Source organism: Bombina bombina, chromosome 1, assembly GCF_027579735.1.
Source record: "Bombina bombina isolate aBomBom1 chromosome 1, aBomBom1.pri, whole genome shotgun sequence".
Taxonomy (NCBI): Eukaryota; Metazoa; Chordata; class Amphibia; order Anura; family Bombinatoridae; genus Bombina; species Bombina bombina.
In genome coordinates, this window is record NC_069499.1 from 183545905 (window position 1) to 183566753 (window position 20849).

Consider the following 20849-nt stretch of genomic DNA (forward strand, 5'->3'; position numbering starts at 1 on the left):
ACGACCATTCACCTCTCAATTGAGGAAACATCAAATCCCATATCGTTGGGGTTTTCCTTTTGCGCTTCACATCACTAAGGACAATAAATATTTAACAATTCGACCAACTGGAGAGATTCAGGCGGCCTGCAAGACATTAGGCCTAGAAATGCCAGAGATGCCAGCAACAAAAGAAGTATCACCAGGAGGGCAAGATCTACAGTGCCCCATCTCATAAGCCGAATTGGACAAGAGTCACCAAAGACAGAAAATTTAAATCCTGCCTTGGTTCTGCTAAAGTGTTAATTTGGTAAACCTGAACCCTTAGTTGTGTGGGGAAAGGCTTGGGTAAAGTATACACTTCCTTATTTCAGAAAAGGCGAAAAATATGCCTAAATAGCTGGCCCAATTTAATTATGGGTAGGTGGCATTTAGTATGAGAACAACAACAAGGTTGCATTTGTTTGTTTCTCGCCTTTCTACTGGTTGTAAAAAAAAAATTGGGAAAAAAAGCAAAGAAAGTCGAATGATATCTGTACATGAATGTGTATATGAGTAGTCAGGCTTATAAAAATTGAAGGTTACAAACTACCTGAATTTGATAGGAATTAACAACTTTTTACATCTAACTAGACGAGATATATTTCAGGGAAAAAATAGGGAACATACACAATCATCTGCTCATAGAATGTTTCATACTATTGCTAGGTATTGAGGTCTCTCCCTAACAATCTCCTCTCGCATAATGTGAGGGGACTGAATTCAAATATTAAAAGAACGGCCATGACCCAGTACAAAAGCCTTCAGGCCAAAATAATTTATCTGCAAGAGACTGATTTTGTAAAATCCTTTATACCCAAATATTGGTCCAAAGAATTTTCACATCACTTCCATGCTACTACTGACTCTAAGAAACAGGGGGTCTCAATATTAATCCATTCTTCATTACAATTCACTCACAAAGACACAATATCTGATAAAGATGGTAGATATTTAATTGTTCAGGGACAAATTCAGGATATTAATATATTATTATGTAATATATATGCTCCAAATGATAATCAATCGGCTTTTTTTAATTCTATTTCACATTTGCTCACCAATTGGTCCAAGATGCATATTGTTTTGGCAGGAGATTTTAACATAGACTTACAGAATCTTACAGATAAACAGCAAGTACAGAGCAAGAAAACTTCTAGACAAAAGTCTATGGCCAAAAGAATACTTGAATTGCTAGCTCCCCATACACTATTAGATTCTTGGAAATCATTACATGGGATTACATCAGATTCAACGTATTACTAAGCAGCACACAATAGTTATTCTAAATTGGATTATATATTTACTAGCTAGGTTCTCCAGCCAATTATTAGATCGGCAGATATACACGTATGTGCATGGTCAGACCATTCAATTACACAACTACAGTTGGGAGAGTTACGTGACCCCAGTAGAGTAAGATCATGGACATATGATCCCTCTTGTTTAAAAACAATCCTGTAACAAAAACTAACCTCCTGAAAGCTATGGGTGAATACTGGCAAATTAAAATACCACATGTAATATCCTACATCTGTATGGGCAGCACAAAAAGCTGTGACTTCTCATTAAAGAAAAAGCAAAGCATACATTTCTCAATTAAATTCGTAAAAAGAATTACTGGAAAGGGAACACAAGACTTCAAAAGTGAATTTTACTCTGCTGACTATACAAAACAAAAGACTTAAATTAGCTACCCTATTAAATAATTCCATTAAAACAGCACACCGACTGAAAACAAATTTTTTTGTTTGCTAACAAACCAGACAAATACCTTGCTAGTAAAATTAGGGACAACAATAGAAATATGTCAATACCATATATTCAAACTTCAGATAGCAATACAACATTGTAAATAGATTTGCCCATTATTATAAGAGTTTATATGACAGCAAAAAGGTGGAGAACAACAAGACAGCTAGGGAGCTATTACATTCTTTTTTAGCAAACAGCCAAACTTCCTAAAACAGAAGAGGACCAAGAAAGCTTAAAGTGAAGGTAAACTTTGATGAATGAAAGCCCGCTTTGTAAAAATACTATTAAAAACAGGGGCACTTTCATTCATCAAAGTTTAGAAAGCAGCCGTTTTGATTAAAAACTTACCCTTGTTCTTCTCACAGCCAGAGCAGTTTCCCAACCCGGAGATCCTCTCTTCACACGTCATCAATGACTAATCCAGCTTCCTCCAATCACGGCATGGCCTCAGACAATGACTCCCCTGGGGGGAAAGCCATGACTGGAGGAAGCCGGAAGATCACTCACTCTGAAATCACCAAGGAGATGGAGTTTAAGCCTGGAAAGGCCCCTGGCCCTGATGGATTTACAGGTGAATACTACCGGTTGTTTGCAACTACACTTATACCCCACAACTGGTGAAATTTGCAAATCATATACTGGAGGGTCACGATCTTCCATAGGAATTATTACAGGCTAAAAATTATAGTATTGCACAAGCCAGGGAAGAATCCTAAACTATGTTCTAGTTACAGACCTATATCCTTAATCAACCAGGACATAAAAATAGTGACAAAGGTATTAGCCAACAGACAAACTAATTCTACCGTCTATACCCAGACCAGGTAGGGTTCATTAAAGACAGGGAGGCACCGGATAATATCCGAAGAATGACAGTGGTGACTGACAGACAGAGAATAAGGTGCCTTCTCTGTTATTGTTGGACGCAGAGAAGGCATTTGACAGAGTGGACTGGACTTATATGGAGACCGTTCTGGACATAATGGGTTTCGGGGGTCCTTGTATCCCTGCTATTAAAAATGTATATTCTAAACCGACAGCGTTTGTTAGAGCAATAGGACACCAGTCAACCACTTTTCAAATTCTTAATGGTACTAGACAGGGGTGTCCACTCTCGCCTCTTCTGTTTGCCTTATGTTTAGAACCATTGACAGCCACTATTAGAAATTCCCCAGACATCACGGGCCTAAATATAAAATTACTTTTTTATTTGCGGACGACGTGTTACAAACTCCAACAAGACCGTTAATATTTCCCAATCTTTACTCCACTTTGGAGAAATTTTCAGTCATATCAGGCTACAAAATTAACAGACAAATGTGAGGTTCTCCCAATCGCATTACCTAAGATTACAGCAAAAATTATTTAAACTAATTTTGACTTTAGGTGGGCCAAACACTGAATTCAATATTTAGGGATACATTTAACAACGCATTCCAGGGAACTGTACAGAGCAAATTATGCCCCACTATACCAAAAAAATAAGGGTAGACATTAACAAAAGACAGAAAGCTAATTTGGAAGATTATCTTCAATAAAGATGAATGTGCTTCCCAGGCTCATGTATTTATTTAGGGCTTTGCCAATTCAACCTCATAAACCAGACAAGGACTCTCTCCAATCGGCTCTACATGGGTTCCTTAGATGCAAAAAACAAGGTAGAATACCTTTTCAAATTCTAACAAAACATAGGCAGCTGGGGGGGAGAGGGCGCTACAAATTTCTGGGATTACTACCAGACTGCGAGACTGGCACAGATACCCTTGATGGGTAAAAGGGGGATACTATGATTTGGCCTAGATTGGAGTCACTTCTGGGAGGCTATGAGTCTCCGGAGAAGTATCTATGGGGTGAGAAAGGGGTAAAGAAAGGCTGCAAGTCAGGGATTACAGAAATATCTAGACAAATTTGGGAATCACCAACTTTGAAATTTGAGCTGTTACCGCCTAAATCTATGCTGAGGCCATTGAAATTTATTATATCAAAAGATTGCCTACCTCTTGTAGACAAGTGGGAAAACAAGAGTCTATACAGAGTAGCAGATTTTGTTAACAGAATCCCTCTCACCTGTACACAGTTACAATTTAAGTTAGAAGACGTACCCTTGCACTGGTTCTTATATTTGCAGATCACAGCAGCTATTAGGAGATCTCTCAGATACAGCAATTCAACCCACAACAATTTTAGAACGAATATGTAACTCGCCAGACAGACAAAAGCATGCTATATCACTCATTTATCTTAATATTCAAACTGCTAAGAATAGCACTAAATCTCCAGTGATTTGAAAGTGGGACACAGATTTAGCTTACAGCAGAAGAAACAGTTTGGAAAGACTTTTTTCCAATCAAGAAGGGGTTTGCTTAATGCAGATCTAAGAGAGAACGTTATAAAAACCCCTTTTCGGTGGTACCCTACACCTCTCAAAACATCACATCTACCGAATGGTGGATCTAGATTCTGATATAGGGGCTGTGAGGCAGAAGGCACATATATTCATAGGTGGAAATGTCCAGGAGTTGGAGCTATATGGTCAAAACTCTCTCAACTGTTGAGTAAATTGCTAAGTGAAAACATTGTCCTTAACAGAAAACAAGCTTTGCTACATGAGAGAATTCCAGGATTAAATTCTCCCATGAAAACATTTGTTAGAATTCTGTGTACTATTACCAGAACTAGTATTGCTAAGTACTGGAATATAGGAGTCCCAGAGTGGTCAGAGATTATAGCGAAAATAAGACACATTCTATGTATAAGACTGCAGCTCACATATAGAACACTATAGATACATTTAGTAAGGTATGGGTATACTGGATACTTCAGGAAAATGATTTGTGATTAGGTCACAGACAAACTATAGAGGTTTCAGGACACAGTGTTTGGGGATGATGTGACAGGCTTTTAAGATTTATAATGCATGTAAAGCTTTAAATCTAAGTGGATGACTTAATTCAAAATATGGTGACACCTTTTTCTTCTTGTTTTGTTTTAAGTTAATTTGGTTTAGTTTTATTACAACTCATTACAAAGCTATGTTGATTTCTCAATCCAAAACATAGATATAGGCAAACTAGAATGAATGTTAGCTATACCACTCTCACACCAGGAAAGTATTCATTATTGTGTTAGAGTATGATGTACATGGCTTTAACACTGTCAAATTTAATGCAATGAGAAAAGTAATATGTTCATATTGTATGCACTTAAAATGTTTTTCATTTCAATAAAAAAGTATTTAAATCTAAATAGAATAAGATCTCCTTACCTATCAAACAAGGCTAAGAGAGTTAGCCTGTCAAAGTTGATGCCAATCCATAACTTGGGCAAAATCCAGAAACGGTAGTAGTGTTTTGCTTTATGAGCAGCCTGTTCCTGTGGTTGCATATGGTCCTGCAGATCTGGGCTTAGATCAATATCTTGTTGCTCTAATAGGTCTGTGTCTATAGTCAGCAGCCTATTCAGTCGTATCTGGGGGAGAGAAAGCTACCAGAATGTTAGTGGAAGACATCAAATTCCATAAACATTACAATTTAATATTACATGTGTATAAAAGTAATGGTAGGGATTTAAAATAAGACTCAACTAATTTATATTAAGTTTTCATTAGGTTTGTTTGTGATAAGTCACAATTTAGTAAGCCTTTTTTCAGGGCAGATTTTAGGTTATCAAAACCAGACTGAAGGTATAAACATCAACTAAGTATGGTAGACCCTTCATTAAAACCCACCTAATTTGCTATTTTGTTACGTCCCTGGGTATGGCAGTTGTAAACAAGATTCCATCAAGTATTATAGTATTTAAATGAAATCATAAGAAGCATCCTGGGACTGCACAAAAGTGCATGCACATTAAAGGGTAAAACGTCTAAGCAAAGGAAGTACATTGTACCACACATCTCACATGAAGAACAAAACAATCATTGAAAAAAAGAAAATGGATTAGAGCATTTTATTATTGCACGTTATATCTCTTTAAAACCAAATTATGGAAATGTCTGTATACTGGCTCATATCTTAGTTAATTAAAGTGACAGCACTCCTCAGGGGTGAATACAAAGAAACTGACCACTCAACTTTAATCAAGTTAAAATATGACTTTCTAGACTAGAAAAGGGATCCTTGTAAGCAGTAGCTGGGAAATGAATAAGCTATACAAATTTCAGTAGTTTGGATTTAATTTCTAGTTGAAATGTGCTGCAGAATATGCAAATACATATTAATACCAAAAATTCAATATAATCCTCACAAATTTTGTTAAAGCAGATTGCTGAACATCAAAGTTTAAGTAAACAAAACAAAGTGCAATGGATATTCCATATTATTTCATGACAATTCAGCTAATAATGCACCTTTCTTCCTCCATTTCCTAAGAAGCCAAAACTGCCCAAGTCGAAGAACTGCCCAGGTAGATAAGTCTTGTAATACTTTCAACTACCTAAGCTCATATATTATAGTCTTAACTAAAGCTGTAGAAAAACAAAATAAATGTTATTCTCCAGACTTTAGTTCTGTCAACATAATAGCTTATGCACCTGACAACATCCAGTTGATACAAAGGTTTACCATTCACAATCTTACTGGTCTGGATAACAACAGGGTAACCAAATGTAACAGAGAGGCAGTAGGATCTGTAATATCTTTTGGGTAGGCAGAGACAAGCAAGTAACTACTCTTGGTAATTGTAGCAGAGAGGCAGTAGGATCTGTAATATCTTTTGGGTAGGCAGAGACAAGCAAGTAACTACTCTTGGTAATTGTAGCAGAGAGGCTGTAGGATCTGTAATATCTTTTGGGTAGGCAGAGACAAGCAAGTAACTACGCTAGGTAATTGTAGCAGAGAGGCAGTAGGATCTGTAATATCTTTTGGGTAGGCAGAGACAAGCAAGTAACTACTCTTGGTAATTGTAGCAGAGAGGCAGTAGGATCTGTAATATCTTTTTGGTAAGCAGAGACAAGCAAATAACTACTCTTGGTAATTGTAATAATAACCCCTTTCCACCAAGAACTAGACGACACATAGCTTGGGAGTCAACAAAAACTTATTCAACAACTGGAAAAACAAACACTTTTTAAAAACAGTCTCCCCTACAAGGGGTTTCCCAACTGAAACAGCAGGGACTTTAAACAGTAACATACAGTTTAACATACATTTTAACCATTAGCCTAAATAACAATTCCTGCATAGTTCATAAGTGGCGAGGTTTGCCACAATGCTCCCCCAGAACCAAACCGGCATACCCAGTCTGATCCCAACGGATTGGCTTGGGGAGGTCCGGAGGAGTGTTCAAAGATCAAGGTTCAAGTTCAGTTTGTCTGGACAACCCGTCGGCGTTGCCGTTTTGCTTCCCAGGTCGGTAATGGATTGTTAAGTCAAACGGCTGCAGCGCCAAACTCCAGCGCAACAGCCGAGCATTGTCTCCGGATACCCTGTTCAGCCACACCAACGGGTTGTGATCTGTGAGCAGGGAAAATTGTCCTCCATATAGATATGGCTGACGTTTCTTGAGGGCCCACACCACGGCCAGGAATTCCTTTTCGATGGCGGCGTAGCTAACTTCTCGGGGTAACAGTTTCCTGCTTAGGTAGGCCACAGGATGCTCGCTGCCATCAGCCCCGACTTGGCTCAACACGGCTCCCAATCCAAACATAGAAGCGTCTGTATGGACGAGAAAGCGTTTAGTTGGATCCGGGGCAGCAAGGATAGGGGCATTTACGAGAGCGTTTTTCAGTTCTTGGAATGCTTGTTCACACTCTGGGCTCCAGGTAACAATCTTAGGAAGGTGTTTACAGGTGAGGTCGGTGAGGGGTTTGGCTAGGGTACTATAATTAGGTACGAACTTAATATAATAGCCTGCGGTACCTAGAAAGGCTAGCACTTGGGTCTTGGTACGGGGAGTGGGCCACGTGGCTACGGCCTCTACCTTGGCCGGTTCAGGCTTCTGCTGCCCGCTACCTACTCGGTGCCCTAGGTACTGGACCTCCGCCATCCCTATATGACATTTGCTAGGCTTAAGGGTTAATCCTGCCTCCCTAATGCGATCTAGGATCGCCCCTATATGGTTCAAATGCTCGTCCCAGGAGCTGCTAAATATAGCTATGTCGTCTAAATAGGCGCATGCGTACTCTTGGGACCCATCCAGTAGCCGATCTACCATTCACTGGAAAGTAGCCGGAGCGTTCATCCCGAATGGCATGACCTTGAATTGGTACAGGCCAAATGGGGTGATGAACGCTGATTTGGGAATGGCATCCTCGACTAGTGGGATCTGCCAGTACCCCTTACACAGATCTATGGTGGTGAGGTACTGGCCTCGAGCCATTTTATCCAGGAGCTCATCTATCCGGGGCATAGGGTAGGCGTCAGAGACGGTTTTATCATTAAGTTTCCGGTAGTCTACGCAGAAGCGGGTCGTGCCATCCCGCTTCAGCACTAGAACTACCGGCGAGGCCCAGGGGCTGTCCGACTGCTCAATCACTCCTAACTGTAGCATCTCGTCAATCTCCTTCCGCATATGTTCTCTCACCGATTCTGGTATGCGGTAAGGAGGTTGACGCATGGGGAGGTGACCTGGGGTTTCTACCCTATGGGTGGCCAGTCTGGTATATCCAGGCACGTTGGAGAACGTGTCTCTTTTCCTGCAGTAGCTCTGCAATTTGAGCTTGTTCCCGAGGACTTAACCGCTCACCCAATTGTACCTCTTCCAGACCTTCGTTCCGGTTCTTCATTCCTAGGAGGTCGGGAAGAGGTAAACTGTCTGCGTCGTCCGCGGCAGGGGCGCAAATAGCATTCACCTCCTCTGCGCGTTCATGGTACGGCTTCAACATATTTACATGGAGCATGCGTCTACCGCCTGCTCCAGTACATGGGCCGATCACATAGGTGGTGTCACAGATTTGTTCCACCACCTTGTATGGGCCCTGCCAGGAGGCCTGCATTTTATCATTTTTGACCGGTTTTAAGATTAGCACCTTCTGCCCAGTCTGAAAACTGCGGTCCCTGGCGCCCCTATCATACCAACGGCGCTGACGGGTTTGAACTGCCTGAAGGTTGGAGCGGACGGTCCGAGTCAGGGCCTCCAGGCGCTCCCTAAACTCACTAGTGACTTCCCCCTCCCAATGCTCTCGGATTAAGTCTAGGGGACCCCGTACCCTCCTTCCGAATAATAATTCAAAGGGAGAGAACCCCGTGGACTCCTGAGGTACCTCCCAGTAGACGAAAAGCAAATGGGGTAGAAACCGCTCCCAGTTCTTCTGGGTATCTATGAACGTGCGGAGCATCTGTTTCAGTGTTCCATTAAACCGTTCACAGAGCCCATTAAAATGGGGGTGATGAGCGGAATTTACAATGGGTTTCACCCCACATGCTCTCCACAACTGGTGGGTAATCTCAGCTGTAAACTGGGTGCCCCGGTCCGAAATAATCTCCCGGGGAAATCCCATGCGGGAGAAGATTTTGATGAGGGCATCCGCCACGGTCTCGGCATGAATATTAGCCAGAGCCACCGCCCCGGGATATCGGGTGGCATAATCCACGACCGTGAGTATATACCTCTTCCCCGAGGGGCTAGGCTTGGCTAGGGGGCCAATGAGGTCCACCGCCACTCGACTAAAAGGCTCCTCTATTATGGGGAGGGAGTGTAGCTTTGCCTTATATTGGTCTCCTCGTTTCCCTACTCGTTGGCAGGTGTCACACGTCTGGCAATACTGCCTAATATCTTTGGTGATCCCTGGCCAAAAGAAATTCTGAGTTAGGCGGTGCTTCGTCCGACTAACTCCTAGGTGGCCTGACAGTGGAATATCGTGGGCAACCCGTAGCAGTTCTCGTCTATACCTCTGAGGTACTATTAACTGCTGAACGGACATGGGAATAGATCCGGCCACTATCTTCTCAGTATACCTGTACAGTAACCCCTTGTTCCAACCATACCTCTCTCCTTCCAACCCCGCCTGATTCTGCTTTACCTTATCCCTATATACTTGCAATGAGGGGTCAGTGGCCACTTCGCTACCAAACTCTAGTGGAGGGGCCCAAGAGACATTAGGGGGGTGATTGCTTACCTGAGCCTCAGAGTGATCAGTCAGTGTGTTGGTGCGGGCCTGTTGTCAGGTAACCACGGGCAGTGCTGCTTGTGGGGAGGTTTGGGGTGCAAACGCTGAAGTCAGCTCCCCTAAGTCGTAGCCCAAAATAACGTCTGCAGGAAAATTTTGCATAAGGCCCACTTCCATGTTCCCCGACCCTGCTCCCGAATCCAAGTGTACTTTGGCCATGGGAATCTTGTAAATGGCTCCCCCGGCCACCCGGACAGCTACACAGTAGGTAGTAGTAGTAGTAGATTGGTGGAAACTAAATGTTGCCGGAGCAAGATTATGGTGGCCCCAGAGTCACGCAGCCCTTGGACACGTCGGCCCTCTATATAGACCACCTGGCGGTGGCTTTGTAGGTTGTCCGAAGCGGCCTGTACTGGGTTTACCTCGTGTAAGATGCCCAAGGGTTCCTCGTGGAAGACTGCGGGTTGGGTCGGTAGTCGGGGCTCGTTCTGGTAGCAGTGTACAGTTGCCCGGTTGTTCCAGGTGGATCGGTTCTTGTTCCTGGGACAGTCTCTCTGAATGTGCCCTTGTTGGTTACAAAGATGGCAACGGATAGCTGATCGAGTCTGGTATCGGGGAGGGTGGATTCCCCCTCCAGGACGGGGTAGCAGAGGTGTGGGAGCTGCAGAGGGGTTTGGGGTGACCCCAATACTGGAGCATTGCTGTGTTTGTTGAGCTCTCCGAGCATCTTGGTATTCGTCGGCCAAGGTCGCTGCGGTATGTACCGTGCACGGTTTTCGATCTCTCAGCCAGTTTTGCAATTCAGTGCACACCCCTTGGAAGAATTGCTCCATCAACAGGAGTTGTAAAAGGTCTTCCAACTGGGTGACTTGGGCTGCCTGCAACCAGCCTTTAGCGGCCCTGGTTAGCCGATGCGCCCACTCCGTGTGGGTATCTTTCTCCAGCTTCTTCAGGTCTCGGAACCGCTGTCGGTATGCCTCCGGGGGAATAGCATACCTAGTCAGGATGGCCTGTTTTACCTTCTGGTAGTCCCTGCTGTCCTCATCTGGTATGGTGCGGTAGGCTTCAGCAGCCCGCCCAGATAACTTGCCAGCCAGTAGGGGAACTTGGTCAGCGGTACTAATATTATGCAGTTGGCATAATCGCTCAAAGTCCTGTAGGTACCCATCGATATCCTCCGTGTCGGTATGATCCTTGAATGCGTGGTAGGGAATCTTAGCTTTCCCTGTAACAGCACTGGAGTGTACTGGTAGCCCCTCTCCGGGTCTCTGGATGGTTTGTCGGGTCACCATCAAGTATTCCTGTACATCTGCTGATGTCCGTGTCAGGAGCTCCTCCGAATGGGGTAGCGGAAAAAAAGCCAACCGGGTCCGCATCTCTTTTTGGAATTCGGTTTCGTTGTTCGCCATGGGTACGGCCGTACCTGCTACCCGGTCTCCCTCCATGAGCTCTGCAATCAGCCTTGCTTTGGTTTTATTACTGGCAATAATTCCTCTCGCCTCCGATAATTCCTACAATGCAGTTCTCTTTAGTCTGGTATAATCTGTTCCCATTCACCGTCCGTTCATATACTTCACATGTCCTACGACTTGTTGTGCGGTTTGAATCCCGTCGTTTGCTACCAATTGTAACAGAGAGGCAGTAGGATCTGTAATATCTTTTGGGTAGGCAGAGACAAGCAAGTAACTACTCTTGGTAATTGTAGCAGAGAGGCAGTAGGATCTGTAATATCTTTTGGGTAACATAGATATTGACGGCAGATAAGAGCCATAGGCCCAGCAAGTCTGCCCGACCTTACCTAACAGTATAAACTTATCTAGTTCGTAGGATAGCCCTATGCTTGTCCCATGCATTTTTAAAGTCCCCCACAGTGTTTGTTGCTACTACCTCTTGAGGAAGTTTATTCCATAAATCAATCACTCTTTCTGTAAAGAAGTGCTTCCTCAAATTACTTCTGAATCTACTACCCTTTAGCTTGAGCTCATGACCCCTTGTTCTTGAATTTTCCATTTTATGTAAAATACCCACAGCCTCAGTTTTACTAAACCCTTTAATGTACTTGAAAGTTGCTATCATATCACCTCTTTCCCTTCTCTCCTCTAAGCTATACATATTTAGGTCATTGAGCCTATCCTGGTAAGTTTTATTTTTTAGACCATGTACCATTTTGGTAGCCCTCCTTTGCACAGATTCAAGTTTGTTAATATCCTTCTGGAGATATGGTCTCCAGAACTGCACACAATACTCAAGATGAGGCCTAACTAATGATCTATAAAGTGGCATAAGAACCTTACTATTTCTGCTGCAAATACCTCTACCAATACATCCAAGCATTCTGCTAGCCTTACTCGCTGCATTACTACATTGTTTACTAAGTTTTAAATCATCTGAAATAATAATTCGCAAGTCCTGTTCCTCGTCTGTAACAGTCAGTAAAGTGTCATTGAGTCTGTAATTAATTAGGCAGAGACAAGCAAGTAACTACTCTCGGTAATTGTAGCAGAGAGGCAGTAGGATCTGTAATATCTTTTGGGTAGGCAGAGACAAGCAAGTAACTACTCTTGGTAATTGTAGCAGAGAGGCAGTAGGATCTGTAATATCTTTTGGGTAGGCAGAGACAAGCAAGTAACTACTCTTGGTAATTGTAGCAGAGAGGCAGTAGGATCTGTAATATCTTTTTGGTAAGCAGAGACAAGCAAATAACTACTCTTGGTAATTGTAATAATAACCCCTTTCCACCAAGAACTAGACGACACATAGTTTGGGAGTCAACAACAACTTATTCAACAACTGGAAAAACAAACACTTTTTAAAAACAGTCTCCCCTACAAGGGGTTTCCCAACTGAAACAGAAGGGAGTTTAAACAGTAACATACAGTTTAACATACATTTTAACCATTAGACTAAAACATAATTTATGCTTACCTGATAAATTTATTTCTCTTGTAGTGTGTTCAGTCCACGGGTCATCCATTACTTATGGGATATATTCTCCTTCCCAACAGGAATTTTCAAGAGGATCACCCAAGCAGAGCTGCTATATAGCTCCTCCCCTCACATGTCATATCCAGTCATTCGACCAAAACAAGACGAAAAAGGAGAAAACTATAGGGTGCAGTGGTGACTGGAGTTATAATTTAAAAATTTAGAACCTGCCTCAAAAAAGACAGGGCGGGCCGTGGACTGAACACACTACAAGAGAAATAAATTTATCAGGTAAGCATAAATTATGTTTTCTCTTGTTAAGTGTGTTCAGTCCACGGGTCATCCATTACTTATGGGATACCAATACCAAAGCTAAAGTATACGGATGATGGGAGGGACAAGGCAGGAACATTACACAGAAGGAACCACTGCCTGTAGAACCTTTCTCCCAAAAACAGCTTCCGAAGAAGCAAAAGTATCAAATTTGGAAAATTTGGAAAAAGTATGAAGTGAAGACCAAGTTGCAGCCTTGCAAATCTGTTCAACAGAGGCCTCATTCTTAAAGGCCCAAGTGGAAGCCACAGCTCTAGTGGAATGAGCTGTAATTCGTTCAGGAGGCTGCTGTCCAGCAGTCTCATAGGCTAAACGTATTATGCTACGAAGCCAAAAAGAGAGGTAGCCGAAGCCTTTTGACCTCTCCTCTGTCCAGAGTAAACGACAAACAGAGAAGAAGTTTGTCGAAAATCTTTATTTGCCTGTAAGTAGAACTTCAGGGCACGGACCACGTCTAGATTATGCAAAAGACGTTCCTTCTTTGAAGAAGGATTAGGACATAAAGATGGAACAATTATTTCTTGATTGATATTCCTGTTAGAAACAACCTTAGGTAAAAACCCAGGTTTAGTACGCAGGACTACCTTGTCTGAATGAAAGATCAGATAAGGGGAATCACAATGTAAGGCAGATAACTCAGAGACTCTCCGAGCCGAGGAAATAGCCATCAAAAACAGAACTTTCCAAGATAAAAGTTTAATATCAATGGAATGAAGGGGTTCAAACGGAACACCCTGAAGAACTTTAAGAACCAAGTTTAAGCTCCAAGGAGGAGCAACAGTTTTAAACACAGGCTTTATTCTAGCCAAAGCCTGACAAAAGGCCTGGACGTCTGGATTCTCTGCCAGACGCTTGTGAAAAAGAATAGACAGAGCAGAAATCTGTCCCTTTAGTGAACTAGCGGATAAGCCCTTTTCTAAACCCTCTTGTAGAAAGGACAATATCCTAGGAATCCTAACCTTACTCCATGAGTAACTCTTGGATTCACACCAATATAAATATTTACGCCATATCTTATGGTAAATTTTTCTGGTCACAGGTTTCCGAGCCTGTATTAATGTATCAATAACCGAATCCGAAAACCCACGCTTTGATAGAATCAAGCGTTCAATTTCCAAGCAGTCAGCCTCAGAGAAATTAGGTTTGGATGGTTGAAAGGACCCTGAATTAGAAGGTCCTGCCTCAGGGGTAGAGACCATGGTGGACAGAACGACATATCCACTAGGTCTGCATACCAGGTCCTGCGTGGCCACGCAGGCGCTATCAGAATCACCGATGCTCTCTCCTGTTTGATCCTGGCAATCAGTCGAGGTAGCAACGGAAAAGGTGGAAACACATAAGCTATGTTGAAAACCCAAGGGGCTGCTAGTGCATCTACCAGCACCGCTCCCGGGTCCCTGGACCTGGATCCGTAACAAGGAAGCTTGGCGTTCTGGCGAGATGCCATGAGATCCAGATCCGGTTTGCCCCAACGACAAATCAGTTGAGCAAATACCTCCGGGTGAAGTTCCCACTCCCCCAGATGAAAAGTCTGGCGACTTAGAAAATCCGCCTCCCAGTTCTCCACGCCTGGGATGTAGATCGCTGACAGGTGACAAGAGTGAGACTCTGCACAGCAATTATCTTCGAGACTTCCACCATCGCTAGGGAACTCCTGGTTCCCCCTTGATGATTGATGTAAGCCACAGTCGTGATGTTGTCCGACTGAAATCTGATGAACCTCAGTGTTGCTAACTGAGGCCAAGCTAGAAGAGCATTGAATATTGCTCTTAATTCTAGAATGTTTATTGGGAGGAGTTTCTCCTCCTGAGTCCACGATCCCTGAGCCTTCAGGGAGTTCCAGACTGCTCCCCAGCCTAGTAGGCTGGCATCTGTTGTTACAATCGTCCAATCTGGTCTGCGAAAGGTCATTCCTTCGGACAGATGAACACGTGACAACCACCAGAGAAGAGAATCTCTGGACTCCTGGTCCAAATTTAGCAAAGGGGACAGATCTGAGTAATCCCCATTCCACTGACTTAGCATGCATAGTTGCAGTGGTATGAGATGCAGGCGCGCAAATGGCACTATGTACATTGCCGCGACCATTAAGCCGATTACTTCCATGCACTGAGCTACTGATGGGCTTGGAATGGAGTGAAGGACACGGCAAGCATTGAGAATCTTTCATAACCTGGACTCCGTCAGGTAAATCTTCATTTCTACAGAATCTATAAGAGTCCCTAGAAAAGGGACCCTTGTGAGTGGTAACAGAGAACTCTTTTCCACGTTCACTTTCCACCCATGCAACCTCAGAAATGCTAGAACTATCTCTGTATGAGACTTTGCATTCTGAAAACTTGACGCTTGTATCAGAATGTCGTCTAGGTACGGAGCCACCGCTATGCCTCGTGGTCTTAGTACCGCCAGAAGTGAGCCCAGAACCTTTGTAAAAATTCTCGGGGCCGTAGCTAACCCGAAGGGAAGAGCTACAAACTGGTAATGCCTGTCTAGAAAGGCAAACCTTAGGTACCGATAATGATCTTTGTGAATCGGTATGTGAAGGTAGGCATCCTTTAAGTCCACTGTGGTCATATATTGACCCTCTTGGATCATGGGTAGGATGGTCCGAATAGTTTCCATCTTGAACGATGGAACCCTTAGGAATTTGTTTAAGATTTTTAAGTCTAAGATTGGTCTGAAGGTTCCCTCTTTTTGGGAACCACAGATTTGAGTAAAACCCTTGCCCTTGTTCCGTTCACGGAACTGGGTGGATCACTCCCATCACTAAGAGGTCTTGTACACATTGTAGAAATGCCTCTTTCTTTACTAGGTTTGTTGATAACCTTCACAGATGAAACCTCCCTTGTGGAGGAGAAGTTTTGAAATCCAGAAGGTATCCCTGAGATATAATCTCCAACGTCCAGGGATCCTGTACATCCCTTGCCCAAGCCTGGGCGAAGAGAGAAAGTCTGCCCCCCACTAGATCCGTCTCCGGAAAGGGGGCCCCGTCTTCATGCTGTCTTAGGGGCGGGAGTAGGCTTTCTGGCCTGCTTGCCCTTGTTCCATGACTGGTTGCCTTTCCAACCCTGTCTGTAACGAGCAGTAGTTCCTTCCTGTTTTGGAGCGGAGGAAGCTGATGCTGCTCCTGCCTTGAAATTACGAAAGGCACGAAAATTAGACTGTTTGGCCTTTGATTTGGCCCTGTCCTGAGGAAGGGTGTGGCCCTTACCTCCAGTAATGTCAGCAATAATTTCCTTCAAGCCGGGCCCGAATAAGGTCTGTCCTTTGAAAGGAATGTTCAGTAGTTTAGACTTAGAAGTTACATCTGCTGACCAGGATTTAAGCCATAGCGCTCTGCGCGCCTGTATGGCGAATCCGGAATTCTTAGCCGTAAGTTTGGTTAAATGCACTACGGCATCCGAAACAAACGCATTAGCCAGCTTAAGTGTTCTAAGCTTGCTCAAAGTCTCATCCAATGGTGCTGTGCAAATCGCCTCTTCCAGAGACTCAAACCAGAATGCCGCTGCAGCAGTGACAGGCGCAATGCATGCAAGAGGCTGTAATATTAAACCTTGTTGAACAAACATTTTCTTAAGGTAACCCTCTAATTTTTTATCCATTGGATCTGAGAAAGCACAGCTATCCTCCACCGGGATAGTGGTACGCTTGGCTAAAGTAGAAACTGCTCAATCCACCTTAGGGACCGTCTGCCATAAGTCTCGTGTGGTGGTGTCTATAGGGAACATTTTTCTAAATATCGGAGGAGGGGAAAAAGGCACACCGGGTCTATCCCACTCCTTGCTAATAATCTCTGTAAGCCTTTTTGGTATAGGAAAAACGTCAGTATACACCGGTACCGCATAGTATTTATCCAGCCTACATAATTTCTCTGGGATTGCCACCGTGTCACAATCATTCAGAGCCGCTAACACCTCCCCTAGCAACACGCGGAGGTTCTCAAGCTTAAATTTAAAATTTGAAATTTCTGAATCCGGTCTCCCCGAATCAGAACCGTCACCCACAGAATGAAGCTCTCCGTTCTCATGTTCTGCAAATTGTGACGCAGTATCAGACATGGCTCTCGTGTCATCTGCACCCTCTGTCCTTAACCTAGAGCTATTGCGCTTGCCTCTTAATTCGGGCATATTGTATAATACTTCTTTCATAACATTAGCCATATCATGTAAAGTGATTTGTAAGGGCCTTGATGTACTTGGCGCCTCAATCTCACGCACCTCCCGAGCGGGAGACGAAGGTACTGACACGTGAGGAGAGTTAGACGGCATAACTTCCCCCTCGTTGTCTGGTGATAATTTTTTTATCGGTAAAGACCGACTTTTATTTAAAGTAATATCAATACAATTGGTACACATATTTCTATTGGGCTCCACATCGGCTTTTAAACATAATGAACAAGCAGATTCCTCTGTATCAGACATGTTTAAACAGACTAGCAATGAAGCTAGCAAGCTTGGAAATCACTTTCAATAAGTTTACAAGCAATATAAAAAACGCTGCAGCGCTTTTCAAAACAGTTGAATAACAATGAACTAATTCAGTTATAGTCAACAATTTTTAACAGTAAATGTATTAATTAGCAGAGGATTGCACCCATTAGCAAAAGGATGATTAACCCCTCAGTACCCAGATAAACGGATATCAAATTAATATTAAACGTTTTTTTATCACAGTCTAACACACTGTCACAGGTCTGCTGTGACTGATTACCTCCCTCAAAAACGAATTTTGAAGACCCCTGAGCTCTCTAGAGATGTCCTGGATCAAGGAGGAAGAAGCAGGAAGACTGTGCTAGAATTTTAACTGCGCAACAAGGCGCTAAAAAAGGCCCCTCCCACTCATATTACAACAGTGGGAGACCTGATATAACGGTTTCTATGCAGAAAAATACGTTAGCCACGTGGAAAAAAATCATGCCCAAAAAGATTTATCACCAAAGTACCTCACAAAACGAATAACATACCAGTAAACGTTTTAAAAACAAACTTTTTCAATGTCATGCAAAGTTATCACTAAGCCTGCTACCAGTCGCTTCTACTGCAGATAAAGGCTTAAGCATTATTTCAGTATTAACAGTATTTTCTCAGTCAAATTCTAGTCCCTAGAAAATAACTCAACTGCGCATACATTTATCAGCCTGATACCAGTCGCTACTACTGCATTTAAGGCTGTACTTACATCATACGGGTAACAGCAGTGTTTTCTTAGTCAATTCCATTCCCAGAAAATATTATACTGCACATACCTCATTTGCGGGGGACCCCACATGCTATTCCCATTATCTGAAGTTACCCCACTCCTCAGAATGTCGAGAACAGCCAGTGGATCTTAGTTACGTCTGCTAAGATCATAAAAAACGCAGGCAGATTCTTCTTCCAAATACTGATTGAGATAGAAAAACGGCACACTCCGGTGCCATTTAAAATAACAAACTTTTGATCGAAGAATAATTAAGTAAAAAACTCCAGCTCCTCTCGCGACCTCCTTCTTTGTTGAGGGTTGCAAGAGAATGACTGGATATGACATGTGAGGGGAGGAGCTATATAGCAGCTCTGCTTGGGTGATCCTCTTGCAACTTCCTGTTGAGAAGGAGAATATATCCCATAAGTAATGGATGACCCGTGGACTGAACACACTTAACAAGAGAAATCACAATTCCTGCATAGTTCATAAGTGGCGAGGTTTGCCACACCAAATATAAATGAGGCATGGTGCAAACTTAGGCAAAAATCCTGGAACTGTATAGCTCTTACACTTAAAGTAGTTGAAGCTTTCAAAATCTTAACTACAATAACTACAAGAAAGAAGTGTCAGAAACCAAAAGCATAAGTTGCTCTTCGATTTAGATGTTGCTTCTAGAAGTAAACCAAACATAAGGAGGTAAATTCAAATGTGGAATGCACTGATCTCTTTGCGCTAATTCATAAAAGAACTAATGTCAGAAAGCCATAATGCAAACACTGCTAAAAACATTATGTTGTATCAGATACCTGAAAAACTACCATATATTCCATAAGATGGAGAGGAAGGTTCCTACTTGGTTGTAAGTTTTTTTTTTCATACATGACCATTCAGCATGTCACAAAACAAACCAGAAAAAAAAAGAGGAACACTAATTTTCTCCTAAGTGGGCACAACATTTGAGGAATCGGCGAATTGGTGGAAAATATAGATTTGTTTGAAGTTATAGAAAAAGCAGCCACCTCCATTAACAAAGTAGATGGTAATAAGTAAAAAAAAAATGGTAGTCTAATTGATCAGTTGGATGTCGGATGTCATTGTATTCAGTTCTGTATAGCCCCACAGTTCTTTTTACCTTATTGAAAAACTTCCTATAGGGGTCTGATAGGATGGAACCTTGCTAAAACAAGCTGCCTTGTAATTCAGATTTAAAGGAAGTTCAATTATGGCTCACATAATTCTGGATACAAATAAAATTTATGCATACCTGATAAATTTATTTATTTATTGACACGATGAGTCCACAGATCATCTAATTACTATTGGAAATATCACTCCTGCCCAGAAGGTGGCAAAGAGCACCACAGCAAAGCTGTTAAATATCACCTCCCTTACCTCTAACCCCAGTCATTCCACCAAAGTAAGAGAGAGAAAAGAAGCAACAAGGTGCAGAGGTGTCTGAAGTTTATAATATAACAACAACCTGTCTAAAGAACAGGGCGGGCCGTGGACTAATCGTGTCAAGAAATAAATAAATTTATCAGGTAAGCAAATTTTGTTTTCTTTATAATGACACGATGAGTCCACGGATCATCTAATTACTATTGGGAATCAATATCCAAGCTAGAGTACACAGATAAGGGAGGGACAAGACAAGAAACGGAAGGCACCACTGCTTGAAGAACCTTTCTCACAAAAGCGGCCTCAGCCGAGGCAAAAGTGTCAAATTTATAGAATTTTGAAAAAGTGTGAAGAGAGGACCAAGTTGCAGCCTTGCAAATCTGTTCCACAGAAGCTTCATTTTTGAATGCCCAGGAAGAGCAAACAGCCCTCTTAGAATAAGCCGTAACTCTCTCAGGAGGCTGCTGTCCAGCAGTTTCATAGGCCAAGCGAATGATACTCCTCAGCCACAAAGAAAGAGAAGTAGCTTTCTGCCCCTTACGTTTTCCAGAGAAAACCACATACAGAGCAGAAGACTGACGAAAAGTCACCTGTAAATAGAATTTCAATGCAAGCACCACGTCCAGATTGTGCAGCACACAACGTTTGGGAAAACAGCACTACTTCACTTGTTCACGGTGTGGGGTTAACTGCAATGCCCCTTAAATATCCAAATATATCACAATACACCAGCACAGCAATTCTTAAATAAATGAGTATTTTATTATAGACCCATTAAAATAAGCGACGTTTCGGGGTGAGAAAAGCATGACTAAGGGGCTCACCCAAAACGACGCTTATTTTAATGGGTCTATAATAAAATACTCATTTATTTAAGAATTGCTGTGCTGGTGTATTGCGATATATTCAGATTGTGCAGCAGACGTTCCATCTGAGAAGAAGGGTTAGGACACAAGGAAGGAACAACAATCTCCTGATTAATGTTCCTATCAGAAACAACCTTAGGAAGAAACCCTAACTTAGTACGTAAAACCACCTTATCCGAATGAAAAATAAGGTAAGGAGACTCATACTGTAATGCCGAGAGCTCTGACACTCTACGAGCAGATGAAATAGCAACAAGAAACAAAACTTTCCAAGATAACAACTTAATATCCGGGGAGGAGTAACTGGCTTGAACACTGGCCTG

At 42.6% G+C, this 20849-nt stretch overlaps 1 protein-coding gene across 1 annotated transcript in view; it reads right to left on the reverse strand.

Annotated features, from left to right (window-relative positions):
* The window catches only part of PCNX1 (pecanex 1), a gene marked incomplete in the record, with an annotated part of 752914 nt that overhangs the window by 464559 nt on the left and 267506 nt on the right, over positions 1–20849 (reverse strand). The window contains 1 exon segment of the mRNA XM_053711389.1: positions 5039–5241. Within this exon segment, the coding sequence (XP_053567364.1) occupies positions 5039–5241 (203 nt within the window).